At 46.5% G+C, this 15,889-nt stretch overlaps 3 protein-coding genes across 3 annotated transcripts; 2 read left to right on the top strand and 1 right to left on the bottom strand.

The window, feature by feature from the left end:
• Positions 1-229: 229 nt before the first annotated feature.
• EDB93DRAFT_1242556 (SNF2 family N-terminal domain-containing protein) lies at positions 230-6,546 on the bottom strand (the record flags this gene model as incomplete). The annotated part of the gene is made up of 25 exons (XM_041452025.1): positions 230-383; positions 438-612; positions 676-696; positions 752-796; positions 851-939; positions 989-1,091; positions 1,141-1,167; positions 1,219-1,371; positions 1,425-1,555; positions 1,605-1,660; positions 1,709-1,727; positions 1,785-2,033; positions 2,088-2,154; positions 2,203-2,752; positions 2,811-2,941; positions 2,992-3,198; positions 3,224-3,509; positions 3,565-3,615; positions 3,663-3,872; positions 3,921-4,011; positions 4,063-4,170; positions 4,221-4,313; positions 4,368-4,840; positions 4,893-5,008; positions 5,058-6,546. The coding sequence occupies 25 exons, from the start codon at positions 6,544-6,546 to the stop codon at positions 230-232; spliced, it is 5,094 nt and encodes a 1,697-aa protein (XP_041303708.1).
• Positions 6,547-7,793: 1,247 nt separating this feature from the next.
• On the top strand, positions 7,794-9,211 carry EDB93DRAFT_826087 (uncharacterized protein). Its single transcript, XM_041457616.1, has 5 exons — positions 7,794-7,859; positions 7,910-8,050; positions 8,098-8,165; positions 8,223-8,420; positions 8,556-9,211. The coding sequence occupies exons 2-5, from the start codon at positions 7,972-7,974 to the stop codon at positions 8,916-8,918; spliced, it is 708 nt and encodes a 235-aa protein (XP_041303707.1). The 5' UTR covers positions 7,794-7,859; positions 7,910-7,971; the 3' UTR covers positions 8,919-9,211.
• Positions 9,212-10,940: 1,729 nt separating this feature from the next.
• Positions 10,941-11,637, top strand: EDB93DRAFT_1242555 (uncharacterized protein; the record flags this gene model as incomplete). Its single annotated transcript, XM_041452024.1, is given in 3 exon segments — positions 10,941-11,241; positions 11,299-11,396; positions 11,416-11,637. The coding sequence occupies 3 exon segments, from the start codon at positions 10,941-10,943 to the stop codon at positions 11,635-11,637; spliced, it is 621 nt and encodes a 206-aa protein (XP_041303706.1).
• Between the last annotated feature and the right edge of the window lie 4,252 nt (positions 11,638-15,889).

Raw genomic sequence — 15,889 nt, 5'->3', positions numbered from 1 at the left:
ATTTTGCTCTGATTCGTGAACTCGGGAATTCTCCGTCGAGAGACATCCGTTTTCTCTAGTTTCTTATCTCTTCGTTCCATGATTCGTCATCATAGCATTGCATGTTTCGATCGCATCCCATCCCATAATCTATGTTTAGCTCCAGTAGCAAGCATCATGTTTCAACACTATCATTTATGAATTTTATGACTTTATGTAATTATACGTATACATGTGCAAGCTGAGAGGCTCAAAATGGGTGTCTTGAAGGTCCAGCTTCTGCGTTAAGCTGCCCTGTTGGTTCTACTTCCATGGCGATCTCATTGCTGGGTTCTTCTGGGGGAAGAAGGTACTGGATCTCCTCGAACATATGAGGAAACAAGATGGCCAGCATGTCGTTGATTCTGGCGCCCGCACGTGGTGAGAATGTGAAAATAGCACACTGGGGTGAATCTTACTTGAAGATAAAGTCGCCCTTTTGTGCCTGCTTCTTCTTCCCTGAAGATTCTACGGTCTTCTTTCCGGCATCCATGGTGAAGGGTGTTAAGTTGAGTGTTCCAGCGGAATTGTCCTTGGTGTAGAGTGAGAGGCCTTGCCGAGCTGCTAGGTCGAGAATGTTCTTTTCCACGGTATCTATCGAAAAGATATTAGGAATGAAAGGCGAAATGACATCTTGGACTAGAAGGTGATACTTACCCTCGGCGTAATAGCAAAAGACTAGAAGGTAAGAAATTGAGAAGCAAGTAAACAGAACAGGTTGTTCGACGCATACCTTCTGTTGGCTTGGCCTGTCCCATACGATCGATCCGTGCAATCGCTAAGATGGGATCGGTGAGGTGGTTGCAGAGTTCAAAACCAAAAGCGAGCCAACCTTGAACTTCGAAGCCATGGTTTACTACGCTTTCGACGAGGAACACACGCGAGGCACAAGTTACATTCAAGCCAGCATTATCTCTCTCCCTAAAAAGTGTTAAGATAGAGGATAAACAAGTATGCGCTGAGGCCATACCCGTGTAGTAACAATACTTGTAGTGCAGGGTCTGTGCGAAATTTCTTAGCACCGCTGTCTTTGCCTTTGCCCTTCGCGTGGTCGAGCCTTAGATATGGGATACCTGCGAGTCCGTCAGCACGCTAGCCAGGACAGCTGTGAAAAACTCTGACCATTACAGTTCAGGGCATGTTCTATGACTGCGAAAGAAGTTGGATTATTACAGAGGAGTAAAGCTTCGGAAAACTTGCTCTGCAGTGAATCGGCCCACGCCGAGAATACAATGCTCTTTGCACCTGGGTCGGTGAATTGGATATACAATAAATGTCTGACAAGCGCCTGTATTTTGCTTCCATAACTTCCATTTGATTCCATAGTCTGTATCTCCTCAAAGATTGTAGGGTCTAGTGGCACACATCAGGTAAGTCACAAACTGAGTGATTAGACGTGTCCTGACCTATCATGTTGTATTGGATTTCTCTTCGAGACACTGGTGCAGGCTCTTTGTTCGTCATGACGGGTTTAGCAGGGGCAGGCTTGTCTGTTTTGACTGTGAAGCGCTGCAATTGATCGATATTGATAATGACACTAGAAACGCAGTTTGTCACGATGACTTGTTAGCAGGCAAAGAGCGCACCGGCAAACCGGGCAAGCTCTTCCGTTTTTTCGATTGACCCAGGCCTTCATACATCCCTAGATGTGTGTCAGGAAGTTTCATTTACCAAAGATATCCGAACTTACCTCACAGAAAACGTGCGCGCTATATGAGTAGTGCATCGGTCCGCATTCTTGAAACTCTCAAAAAAAGTTGACATACCATTGAGTAATGAATCCTCGCTTAAAGTCGCATCTACAAAGAATGCACGCTTCGTCATCCTCGTCAGTGATGCCCTCTTCTTTGTTCTTTGCTAAATGGTCAAGGTACCGCTGTCGCGCGCGGGATGTGTTGATTTTGCCTTCCAATTCCATTCGTTCGGCTGCACATTCCTCCATAGCCAATTCAACGGTACCCTCCCATAAGACTTCTGTGACAGTATCAGAGATTTCCTGCAGTTGACGGAAATAGCTGTGGGTGTGTTTAACCAGTACTAGTGTGAATCAATGTCGATCGTGAGCTTACAGGATACGTTCGTTGAAGATCTTTCGCAGTTGACTCAAGTCAGCATCAAGCTTATCCATGAGCGCCACTACATTCATAGTGAGTATGAAGTAGCTAGAACATCACAGCGACAAACCTTGTTGCGCGATCAAGGTTCGTAAGGAGTTTACGCCATCCTTGGCGATGACCTTCTCAGGGTCCTTCTCAGATGCGATGCGAGCCGCCACAGCACTCAGATCGACCATGATAGATCGCAGTGCTCTCCCAGAAAACTGGTCATGGAGATCTTTACGCTGCTCTGTGAGGTCTCTGTGCAGGACTTCATGTTGAGGTTGAACTTCGATATCTTCGGGAATCTCAAATTCCTCCGACATTGCCCTAGCAGCTGCTCTTGCGGCTGCCTTCGTTTGTCGACTTTTGTGTTCCCGTGCATCATGCGCAGCAAGGAGCGTTCGTTCGGAAGAAATCGCCTCTCTACGATCCGCGAGCAGTGCGGCATATGCTTGCATATATATCTCGGCCTCGCCCTGAGTTTCTAACGCACGAGAGTACTCCTCCCCATCAGCCTGGTCATTGTTTGCTGCCAACTTCTGAGTCAACAACGCATAGATGCAAGTGCGCCACTCCCACAGAAGAGCAGTCTGTTCATTCAATGCGAGCTCTATGATCTCATTGGCTTCGTCAAACTACCCAGACGATGTCAGTATCGACAAAAGGCAGGATACTCCTGGCAAGGAAGCTCACGAGATGGGTCGACTTGATTCCGCCTTTGTCAAGAAGAGGAAGCGGAATCTGTAAGGACTCCTCGGTAACGCCTCGTCCAGTAGTGTCTGCATGCAGGAGGTTCATCGCTTTGTTGGCACTCTCCTCTGTCGCTGCGTGTGTTGTCAGTGGGAATGTAAGGAAAGCTGTTGAGAATGCGTACATTTTAGCAAATCTTTTCGCAGCTTCTCAGCTGCAGCATACGCGGCATCTTCCTTATCTGACTGCAATGCACCTAGAACATGATACACATCTCCCTGCAAAAATTTGACACGATGCAAGACGATCAGACACTCCCGTAACCGCTGCTGCAGGGCCCGCCGCCGGATACTATGCTCTTCGCCTGCGGGAGTCTTGGGAAGACCTCGGTCTTCAACGTCATCAACGTCATCAACGTCCTTCATCTACATCGGTGAGAGGTGACATTGCTCGTTTTCCTTTGCCCTTGTCGGTCTTTGAAAGGTCCGGAAGGTCCTTCTGACGAGATTCTCGGAGAGCTCGCGCTTCATTTTTCAGCGCTTCTCCTTTGACATGGTGTTCTGCTATGTTGGTCTTAATGTCGTCGATTATTTCATTTGCTTCTTGCTCTGCCGTTATGAGGTAATCCAAAGCACGTTGGTATCGATCAAGGTTCTGTTCGTTGTGTTGCTGGAGCTGTGCAAGGCGAACAAGGGTTTGAACCTGGAGGGACAAATCAGGTCTTGTAAGCACGGGTAAAAAGAATGACGATATTTGCCTTAGTTTTACGATCATCCATGAAATTACGCCAGTTCTGGTCTCTCATAGCCTAACATCTATGAGCCCAACATATTAGGAAAGGGGGAAAACACATGCCTCGAGAACGTCGCCGATGCTCTTGAGGGCACCAGGCTTATCACCTGGCCGCTGCAACTGTCCGACTTGAGGATGAGTACAGATGCCACGAAGCTTTCTCAACACATTTCGCAGCAGAGTAGCATCGATCTGCCACCCTTCAGAAGCAGCAACTCCGCGCGCGTCCAAACTAAGCTCAACTAATGCTGCCTCGAGATGGTGATCGTAAACCTTTGGTATTGTCATTCCTTGTCTCTCAGCGGAGGTGTCATGACTTACGTGACGTTCAACTCTTCCTAGCTCAATACTAACGAGATATCTGCACTGCTGCGGAATGGTTAATTCATCCTTGACTGCGGACTTGAGTGTTCTAGCGTGGGTTGAATAAGGACACGTAAGGCTCCTTCGTCAAATCACTCACCGGATAGCATATCGTTGAAATAGGTCAGCGAATTGTTTCTTGAATGCGTGTTTCATCAAACGACTCCACATGCGGGTAGGACCGACGACATCGTCGACACGTAAGAACCTTTCACAGTGGTATTAGTAGATCATAAAAAAATGTACAGTCTATCTAACCTTAGAACACGAATAAGGTCAGAAACTTGAGTACGGGCTGGTGTTCCAGATACCGCAAACGAAGATAGTCGAGGGACCAAAGATACCATCTCTCTGAAGGCCAGAATCATCCAGTAAATCGATCACTAATAGAATAAGCGATCTTACTCAGATTTTCCGGTCCCCATCATTTGCACTTCATCCATAATCACTCTATACCACTCGCACATGACAAGTGGACTTCTAGGACGGTCGAGGTTTGAGTACTCCACCTGTGCACGACGAGGACGTTTGGGTGGTGCGCGGGCAACAGTCAAATCTTGACGAAGCACGTTGTATGTCGTGATGCAAACATCAAATGTGTTCACATAGGAGCACCAATCAAGTATGTCGTCATCCTCGTTGTAAATCGCCCTCGCCCTCCCTTTTTTGGTCTTTTGAACTTTGAACCCGTTTTCACCAGGTTTATGCTTCTGGGCACTGCACCGTCGTTCTCGTTCGTCTTCGACATCTTCCAAAGTGATGGGCACACCGACTTTGGACCAACCATCGTAGATGAGAACCTTGAGCCCCGGGGCATGAACAGCTAGCTCATCTGCCCATTGAGGTGCGAGTGCAGGGGGAGTGACAATGAGAGTAGTCTGTTACATGTTGATATCAACTGGTCTTCCGAATAGCACGTAGGCGCACTACCTTGATCTCCTTCACTTCAAGCTTAGCTTCAGCATCCCATCGTTTGTTTGTAGGGTTGCGGTCGGGTGCTGGGTTCAGTAGAATAAGAGAAATACATTCGATTGTCTTCCCGAGCCCTAAACTTCATTAATATAATGCAGTGAGATCAATAGTTTTGCAAAGTACCTGGCTCTTCTGCAAGTATACCCCCTAGTGCAGCGTTGCCTTCTACAGGAGATGGACTTACGACGCCGACGAGTGTATTGAAGAAGTGCTCCCGGCCCCCGAGAGATACTTTCTCCCAAAATGGAGGCATGAGGAACCGGGACTGGGGAGAAGTGTAGGGCATGACACCGCCCCCCTGAGTCACTGTTTTCCCTTCGCGTAAGAGCATCCATTGGACACTACGCCGTTGAAAGGGCAAGAGCACTGGCAACAAGCCTTCAGGCTGAAGGGACTCGTACGTCACGCCTCGCGAAAGAGCAGGTGCTGGGCGAAGAATGCCGTAGAAGAATGGGATACTTGCATCCCCTGTTGTATCATGTTCACTGTCGAATAGTGGCTGGTCTACTAAAGTTAAGGTAAAAAGAGAAATCAAGCGTCTCTGTAGTCCTTCGAGTTCAGAAACGCGCTTCTGGGAAATCTTCTTGGTGTCAAATGGTTCATACAATCTGGGCACAATGATGGATACGTTGAACTGTGCGCATAGCCGAAAAGGTAACTCCTCTGCAGGGTCGTAACCACCCTCGGGAAGGGTGATCACCTGAACGCTTGTCTCTATTTTCGCACGACCTAACGACTGAAAGGCGAAAAGTGCCTTGAGAAGATCATTATGATGTTGTGTGCCATCCTCTTCCTCTTCGAGTGCGTCTGGCCATGCAACTTGAGGAAGGAGGAAGAACCACCGCTCACTTTTCTCCTTGATTTCTTCAGGACAGTGGTTCACGGGACAGTCTGGTTCGCCCGAAAGAGCCAACAAGCGAGTTTTGTAGTTCTGAACCCAGAACCTGCCAAGGTGAAATGTTTGAGGTCGAGAACGGTCAGGGCATAGCGTGGTAAATAGAGATAAGAGATCATGTTCCTCCTTAAGCCATCCAATTTTCTTCGCTTCTTGGTCCGGCACGTAAGAGTTGTCGTCATTATCTCGGGCTGATTTCGTGAAACGCATGTCGAAAGAGTATTTGAAGACCGGTAGAAACTGGCTTTCGAGATCAACTTTTGGTTCCTCGTAACGAGGTTCTTCCCATATACAAGGGTACACCTGCTTGTAAGCTGGGTCTTGCCAATCTTCGCATTCTTCCGAGGACATTTCCGACTGATCATCAGCATCCAATTCATCGTCACCCTCGGAAATCCTCTGTCTCTTTCTCTTCACAGGTGATGCAGAAGCAGAGCGTCGTCGCTTGTTCCCCATGTGTTGTTCAACTTCGACATCAGCTCCCCGTATGCTTTCATCGACTAGTGCTTCATCATGTACGTCATAATCCCCTTCGTCGCATTCGCCTGCATTCTGCTCCTTTGGAGGTTTCAAAAGAGTAAGTATCGTGTTCAAGTTGATTGCAGGACGAAAGTTGTCAAAATCTGATGGTCTGAGCGGCTGCGAATCCCAGAAGTACGAATTTTTGTGACGAGCAGACTCTGTATATTTTTCGTTGATAGTACGGATATCCTCCATCTCAGGAAAATACTTGCATACACGAGTCCGCAGAAGGTGGTGGTGGTTAAAAATAATGGCGTGCGCGTGGGGTCATTGGATACACGGCTGTCACATGAACCAAACAAACAAACAAAGTTATTGCTTGCTGCTAACATTGCGTTTCACATCGAGCCAAGGTCGGGATCGTCAAAGTACATCTTGTCAACCAGCGGTTGCGGATGGCAGCATTGTACCGCGCTTGCGCGACGCCAATGTTGCAAAGTCCATTCTTGAGCTCATGGCGACAGAAATCTGAGCAAAAACCGGGAATATGAAGATTGTAGTACTTTACAAGAGAAATCTTGCTTTTGAGTACCTTCCTGGGTAAACAACGAAGTTTAGTATGGATATGTAATAGTGGCTGGAACAGAGTATCGATGTGTTCACTGACAACAGCAGAGCCAACTGTGTGTGGGGTGAACTTGAGGTCGACGGGTAAGCGTGTTTGTTGGCGGCGGTGGCATAGCTAGCATTAGGGGGCCCTAGCTATAAGTAGTTGAGCCAATTTCTCGGTCAATTTTGTGGCGCAGTTGACAACAGAATCATTGAAACGCACTCTGACGCCAAAATCACTCGCACGGCCCTTGCACGACCCGGACCAGAGTGAAACTCTGTTGGTTGTGCACTCAGTACTCAACCTTGGTGCCATAAGAGAAACTTTTACATTTTAGCCTACAAACAGGTCGTGTCTTTCAACTTCTTTGCTGCTAACAACTTCTCTCAGAATCAACTTGAACTTTCTGTACGCGTTACAGATCTCTTTACCCTTTTTGTTTCACAAATAACGTTAAGACGACTGTTAGCTTATTCATGCCACCTATTCCTTTTTGCGGGTTTCAGTTCAGCGCTGGGTGAATCTGGCAGCGATTACTGCTTCCTCAGTTCTTCGATCTCCAGCCCTCGTCAACATGGACATTCACGTGCGGCATGACCCTCTCAGTCGAACTCCATCCGTACGCCTGTCTTCCCCCTTCCCACCCATTCCGTCCACCACCCAGCCCATTCTCAATCCTCGTCATTTTGCTGCATTGCACCATCATCCGTGGTAGCTCAGAAAGCCGATATATCAGACTTGAATGTGAGTCCCTCCATATCACCTTCTTATCTGTTTCGTGATCCTCAAACTTTATCTACAGTTGTCAACGGAAAGACTGTCCGAATCCTCCTGGCGCATTTCTGCTGGCATTTACGTGTCCATCAATGCTCCAACTCCAGAAGGCTCTGGAAATCGGTCATCAGTATCTTATCATCTGATGGATCTGTGATATGGGGGATACTATAACTCTGTAAAAGTCTATGAAGACTTTCTGACGCGATGTGAGAACTGACCATCGGTTTATAGATTATCACACGTGTCATCTGCACTACCTATTGGAGATCAGGGCGTCCTTTGAGCCCCGTGGAATGCTATGCAGTGGAGAGGTCATCGGGAAACTTGAAACGTCGTGGAATGAATTACTCGATCACTCAGGCGAGCTATTCGGTGAGAAACTCGCTCATCATTCATGCATATATACCAACACCTCGTAGATCTATCCTTCACATTGAAGGTTGCCGTTGCATATCCTTGCAATAACCGAAACGGCGCACTGTCTTATGTGAGTGGTGCTGGTCTCTGTCCTGTGAGCTTCTCCTGAACACAATACTAACTATAGTCCCTCTTAGACTACGAGATAGCTCGAGACACAGATGCATGCCACGCACAATTTGCTACATACATGACAAACGAGAATATCTCTCACCCGATACATGCTATGCAGCATTTGCGGTCGGTTCTGTATTGTGTTCAGTCGGTCATCCAGACCATGCAACGGCTCTACCAACCTCGCGTGGGTCTATCGGTATTCATATCGGTGTGTAGTTCTACATACGTCGTATTATTGTCGTCTGGCACATATCGAAATTCTGTTTCATCCTGTTGTACATATATTTTTGTGGTCCAGCTATCTCGTTTTGTATAATTGATGACATCGCGTTTTTGTGACTAGAATGTTCACCAAAATTCTTGTGTACTCGACTTGTTTGCAGTCCTTGAGCACTTGAATACTACGGGAGGAGCCGAGCTAGCCAAGCTGAAGTATTCGCGCCTTCCAGCCATACCATGGATCCTGCACACTTCAAGTTCAACCACTCGAGTCCTTCTGCATGCCCGTCGAAGTCTTATCAATCCCGGATGGCTGCTTAGCATTATGTTGGCCATGACCAATCTATGCATAGTACTATTGGTGAGTGCCAATCTAAGGACCAACAAGGGGCATTTGGTATATGGCGACATGATTATATATTCATTACCTATAGCCGTGATTCCCGTGAAGCACTCACAATTTAATACTAATTACTCGTACTTGTAAAGGGTTCGACAATCTCCCAGCGCCTCCTCGATCAACTCATCCTAAGGCCTATTTCCTGTTAACATTGATATATTATGATGAAGTTGTGATTTTCCTTGTGATGAACGCATTTACTAATGAGCCTATCGCCGTTGTCAGGCTTTCTGATACACCCTGAAGCCGGCGTACGTGCAGGAATCGCAGTTGGACGTGGGAATGGCAGCTGGCTGGCTGTCATTATTTCAGACGGATAGATTCGAGGCAGTGAACATAGCTCTGCAGAGTCTGCACGTTGCGAGATTATCTTAGGAGATCCAACTTGAACAGGCGCGAAGGCACATACATATGTCAGCCATGCTAGACGCACTATTTCTGGAAGTTGACCCTAGGGATCCTTACCAACGTGTAAGTCAAATTTTATTCGCTGCCAGTCAAAACCGTTCAAGTTCAAAACACAGAGCAAATTTCCGAGAGTACACACAAATAATTCGCACATGATGAAATTTCATCGGCTTCATGATATTGTGCCCGTCAAAAAGGCTTTACTTATCCAGAAGGTGAGATTAGTAGTCGATGGATTGGTGAATGTAAGGTTTATGGAAACTCTAGGTCTAGTCTACGTAGAGTCTATTATGGGTCCTGGGTCCTGTCTGGGTCCTGTCTGGGGGTGTGCCAGCCGCCCGGCCAGATTGAAGCGGAGTTCAATTCCAAATCGGGACGATATGAGTCAGCTTGTAACGCCTACGGTATACCACCCGCCGCCTCCCGCTTGCTGCTTCCTATGTTGAGAAAGACCAAAAGATTCGCCTAGAAATCTAGTGGTGCTGGGTGGTAGAAAATGAGGCGCCAAGGAGGTAGAAATTCCGTAAGGCTGAGGAAGGAGGATGTCATCTTTGATCATACTGGCTGAGTTAACAAAGTGGGTTAAAGACAAATATAACAGGCCTGTGAGTTTGGCTTCATTGGAGAGTCCCACAAAGAGTGTGATGACATCCATGGCCCCGCTGGGTGCGTGGTCATCACAGTGAATGTCGACAAGCTATATTAGGCCTGGTGCTCAGCGGTCATGCCACACCGTGGTAGTCCTGATCATAATGCTACCCAAAGTGGCATATTGGCATCTGCCAAATTTCAAATTCCTCGCTTGGCCTGCCAAATCACTCTGAGTTCGACCAGTCTGACTACGTCAATAAATTCTCACCATCTCAAATTGACGCACAATCAGACTAGTTACAAGTCTAGACAAGCTAGGGGCTGGCACAGTTGTTGTGCGTGTGTGTGAGTACTCACTGGGCATGAGTCGTGACACATGACTTCCAAGCTGACTCACATCTTCCTGATTTGGAATTGAACTCCACTTCAATCTGGCTGGGCGGCTGGCACACCCCCAGACAGGACCCAGACAGGACCCATAATAGACTCTACATAGACTAGACCTAGAGTTTCCATTTCCCGGACATCCTCATGGATTGATGATATGGCGCACGGTGGTGGTTCATTACTAGTACAGAGTCCAGACCTATACCTAAAGCAAGAAAGTCACGTGACATTGAACCACTGAATGGAACTTCAAGTGAATGTGCTTTAAGTTTTCAGAATGCCACTGCACCTGACAGTGAGCGATGTCCTAGTCTTGCAATGGCAGATGAGTTGAATCAACTTTCTGCAGAAGTCCAAATGCAATCCAGATGTGCAAACTTTCTTTTCGATAGCCCTCAGAAGTACCCTCCACCAAGAGTTGGGGGAGCTTCAGATCCTTTGGTTCAATTGATTATTATAAGATTTGTTGTCATCCATCAGAAGGTATCTTACAACCAGATTTCTGGTCCTGACTTACTGTATATCCTAGTGATTCCATGCATATCGGCCAAAGAAGCTTAGCGCAGATCAATGCATGAGGGTATACCAAGCCATGAGGCATTTTATTTGCATTTCCTTGTCCTTCTTATCACCTCTCTCTTGCTTTCGACTCACATCCACAGACCGATCAACTTGAGATCTTAACAAACTTTCATTGCATACCACCAATCAAGGCTACTCGATATGCCTGTTGCCTCAGAATCCTCCAAGTCCTCCAAGAATGATGTCTTGGAATATATTATCACCCACATATTTTGTCCTATCAAATTGCCGCAGCACAATGATCATACTCCTGACAAAGATTGCTCCTTCCTTAATGTCGTGTTGGACTCGGCTTGGAAATTTGCGGCTTCTCTGCCTGACAACGAGCATGAGCAGTGGAGTCCTTTGTTGAAGATGCTTGAAAATCTTATCGTTACAATGGATTGTCCTGTCCTGACTAAGGATGTGGTTGAGTTGCAAATCAAATCTATGCAAGCAGGAGGTATGCACACAATTTTGGTGTTGGTAATCAATACCAATCTCAATACTTTTATTCTAGATATTCTTGTGTATTTGATTCAGGAACAAAATGCAGCTGTCGTGCTTCATAGGCTTGATGCGAAAACCATATTTGAATCCTTTGAAGTTTCACCACAGGTGGCTGCCATCATGGCAGCTCCTGTGTTTGTATCCAGGACCTGTGATTGCTGTACCAAACTCAGTCATAGATAACTCAACCTTTCCTCCTGAGTTGGCGAACTTTCTCTCTTGCATGAGCTGTGATGTGTTAGATCCCATAGCCTTCGAAGGAGAGACTGCACATCCTCGCTATATCACCCAACTTCTCACTGACATTCTTCGTGCATTCAGCAAGCCTGCCGACATCCCTTGTATTTGAAAACATATAGGCAATGATGTTATTATAGACAGTGATGCTACAGGAGATAATGCATCACAGTCCAATGTCACACTTCCTTGGTGAAGATCATTCCTGTGGCTTGTCATAAGGGTTGTATTACAGACATCCCTCAAGCGCACCAGCCTTGGGCAAAATGGTTACAAGGCCTTCATGGCTTCACTCATGACAGACCTTGTGTTCAAAGCACTTGAGGGAGATATGCCGAGCGATCTACTCTATTTCATGTCCACTAAAATTAGTTGACAGCTTGGTCAAGCTTCAGGTCGAATATGGATTCTTAGCAATCGTGATGCACAAAGCTACTGAAGATATCAAAGGCCAACTGCAGCTGTGCTGGGAGAACGTCCAGGCAGTTCAGGCAGATTCTTCTAATTGGGATGCCTCTTTGGAGGTAGATATAACCAGAGACACCAAGCTCTCCTTGACCAAGAGCAAGAAGTACATCACTGCTGCCTTGCAGCCTATCTATGTCGAACCCACTGTGACAGACTTTTGACCTCCTCCTCACAAACAGGGCACTATACAAGACTTCCTTGGTTCTGACGCCGAGTTCTTCAAGAGTGTTTATGACAAGGACCCCTTTTTAGCGCTCTTTGATTTCAAATGTGCCATCGAGCAAGGCATTGATGGCTGGGTGAATCATGTTGATGCTACTTGCATTGATGCTGCTTGCATGACCATCCAAGCACGCGCTGCAGACTATTTCGCCAATGTGCGAAAATCTTATTTCAAAAACCCTGAGAATATATCTATCATGCTGTTAACCCTGTTTGAGCTCTGGGTTGCACTAGACAAGCTAGCTGTGAAGTCAATCCCTCTCCTCATCAAGTACTCTCCAGAGATCCCAGCTGCCATTTTCGATCGCCTTCTCCTTAAACGGGCTGCTGCCATAGAGAGGCTCAAACTTCTTCAACAGTATGTTGCTGTTTGCCTCCACAATGCGTGCTCAGGCTTCTCTATCTTCTCGGATGGTACAGATGCAGATGCATTTGCAGTTTGTTACTATCATGGATCCAAAGAGCTGCAGTCATGCAAGCAACTCATTGAAGACGAAGCAGATGCTGAACAGAAACAACACATTGCAGATTTTTGCGAAAAAAGTGCCAAGTACTTGCTTTTGACGAATGAACTCGATGCTCTTACATGCGACACTTACACAGACAGGTGAGGTCGATCACAACATAAAAATGATTGCTGTTGGTGCAAGAAGTTGATGGAGAGGCGTTACATTTCTATTGAAGTTCATGAATGGCCACTTCCTGAATGCGACAATGATGTAGCAATAGTTTTATTCAAACTTAATGCCCCGATCACTTACAAGATGTGGCAATCTCTCACATTCCACCTTTTTCACAACAAATTTGCTCCAAAATTGACTGAATTTGCAAAACAGCACATGCTGCTCATGGATTATGAACCACTCTTGTGTTATTATGTCAAGCACCCTGGCCAATGCATCATGTTGGGCTCTGAGACAAAGTCCCCCTGGCCACTCACAAGTCTTTTCCATGTACTGAAGGTGACATCATCACAAAAAATGAAATGTGTTTCCGCCTTTATGATAGGACCGGACATGTTTGGGCCTCCAGTTCCGATCAACAGTATTCCCTATCTGATCTTTGCATGTATGCGCTACCACAAGGTCCGTATCATGGACTGCAATGTTATCTGTCGGGTACCCAGCACACTTCCAACGAGGTTTTGGCTAATCAGGCTGCATGTCATGCCGAGTTGACGCTTCACGAATTCATCGCTTTTGGGAGCCTCCATAGCGGCAGCCTTCTGCAATGGATCAACATTATTCATGAATTGCGAGCATGCATGCTCACATTTCGCGATCCTGCGGTACATTTGCTACTTCTCCAGGCTAGTTTGGAGGTAGGAGAGCTTTCAGCCGATGGGTCCAGGGTATGGCATGATGAACTGAAAGTCTTGGACTTTGGACACACCCAGATCAATGAGCTCCAAAGCTTAAAAGTAAGTGTGGAAGCCAACTGGCTGGAGGCCACAACAATGGCAATGATCTCTGCCCCCTTGTATCCCGCCTTCTTTCATCAGCCAAGGATTTCAGCGTCATCCAGCGGTCATACAAGTTGCTACAAGCTGTTCGGAATACTACTTTCAAATGGGTGCAAGAACTATCCAAAGTTCTCCAAGAAGCTCTGGATGAAGATTCTAGTTGTGAACGCCAAGCTCGTGTTCATGACATGGCATTGATTTGTCGCAGCATCTATGATGTTGGCCCAGACAGTATCACAGAGCTTCTTGAATCACCACAGGACTTGGAGATTTTGGTATATTGCTCTGTCACAGCAAAGCATAACATGCCTCCAGATGGAGATCTACACACTCTTCCACCAATCTCAAGGTTGCTTATCGATCGCAACCGTCGGTTGTCATACTTTTTAGAGACCTATCTCCGAAGCCATGTGGAAGACGACCAAGAAGGTCTTGATTGGGCTATGGAACATCTTTGGTCTGCATATAAACACCACACACACTGGTCGCTTGCATGTCCAAACTCTGCATGGCTTAGATGTAAAACAGCACCTTCTAACGATCCATCTTGCCAAACCATACACCTTGATATGTTGACGGCTCACCTATTGATCGATGGCAAGCTGCTAAACAGACTGCCAGATTATATGATGCAGCATTCTAGTTACATCTTACTCTTCCATCATGTAAGTTTTCGGGCCTGCTAGTCAGCCAGCTATCTGATAACCCCGAATAGCAAGTGCTTGAAGTTTTACCTTCCAAGATTCCTGGCACAGAATTTGCTACCAAGACCAGAATAAATGGCTTTGACATGAGTTGGTACAGTCAAGGATGATATTCACTCTAAGTATTATTTTGCAGATATATTTCGGGATGTGCGACGGGGATCTTGTCATTCGGTCACAACGTGAGAATGGGCACCTTCTTGAGCTGATACCTCAAGGAAAGCTTCTGCCAGACATCCCAAAACTACTGGTCAAAAATCATGTGCATTGGCTCGACTTGACCACTCGTGTGATTGAATTTCATCCAGTGAAGGAAATGTGGGAGACATCCAACAAGAACTGGGTGTTGCAATACATGAAAGGCGGGCAGTCGATTGCATGGCAGGGCCAATTAACTCTTTTTGATATTCACAGCTCCGCTTTCCACAGGATAGAAAAGACACTGGGGTCCATGGAGAACTCCCAATACCTGATTGTCACTTGCAGCGTGGATGAAGGCCAGATTGTAGTTGATATCCATCTCCCTCGATTTGGACTCTCTTTCTTTATAGACAGAAATGGAGAGTTACATTCACGTGACCAGAGAGGCATGGTTGTCGATGAGGATCAATCCATTGGCACCATGGTTGGGTTTATTAACAAGCTCATTCTGTACCCCAAAGATCAACACACTTTCAGTGATCGCCATGTCATCATCCCACAAGGCAATGTGGTAGTAGAGCACAAAGACCACCATGTGCAGGTCACTATCCAGCCTAATCCTAATCCTAATCATGTCCGCCATCATTGTTACACCATTGACTTGGAACTCTGCCGCCTGACAGGAAATGTCAGTCTCACAAACAAACTTTACAAGGTGTACTTACATGCTGTGTGTAGTGCCCATGTTCCAGATCCGTTGACTGAATGCACCAGTGTAGAAGAAGCCATGTGTTTGCTGCAATCTGCCGCATGCTATTCCTTCATGAATCTGAATCCATTTGATTGCGAGCTCCTGGCTCGGATAGGCTCCTTAACCATTGCGCGGACATGGTATACCACTCACAAGAGCTCATAGAAGGTCTGCTGGCACCAGGGCTTGTCATCTTATGTCCAAAGTTGCGCATTCTACCATGCTGCCAAGAATATAGTCCAATATGCACGGAAGTTACAGGTGCTTAGCGAAACTCCAGTTACAGTTTGTCCGAGCTTTCCAGAACACGATGAGTCCCTCCTGAAGCATGCCTTTCAACTGTCCATTGTCCTTTACTCCTATGATCTAGTCAATTCCTTCTATCTGAGCGAATCATCAAACAGTTATCATACTTCCAGGGATGTTCACAATCCAATAGGTGACCAAACAGCATTTGATTGCGCATGCATGGTGTGCGACTGGAGTATCATGCTTAAGCCTTGTCAGGCACTCTATGATGTCTTCATTCAGTGGAAGGAAGTTTCTGGTAAAACACATGACGTGATCCTTCGATACAGCCAAGAATGGTTAAAACCTGACTTGGCTAAGAGATTGA

Source organism: Suillus bovinus (assembly GCF_016758785.1).
Source record: "Suillus bovinus strain UH-Sbo-P2 chromosome Unknown EDB93scaffold_71, whole genome shotgun sequence".
Lineage (NCBI taxonomy): Eukaryota > Fungi > Basidiomycota > Agaricomycetes > Boletales > Suillaceae > Suillus > Suillus bovinus.
The sequence above is the reverse complement of the archived record's forward strand: the minus strand, read 5'-3'. Positions and strand labels throughout refer to the sequence as shown.

Excerpts from the sequence above, each read along its gene's own strand:
- EDB93DRAFT_826087 (XM_041457616.1), top strand. The coding sequence starts at position 7,972 with ATGCTATGCAGTGGAGAGGTCATCGGGAAACTTGAAACGTCGTGGAAT. Across the intron at positions 8,051-8,097 it reads TCACTCAGGCGAGCTATTCG|ATCTATCCTTCACATTGAAG; the intron begins GTGAGAAACTCG and ends AACACCTCGTAG. Across the intron at positions 8,421-8,555 it reads GTCTATCGGTATTCATATCG|AATGTTCACCAAAATTCTTG; the intron begins GTGTGTAGTTCT and ends TTTTGTGACTAG.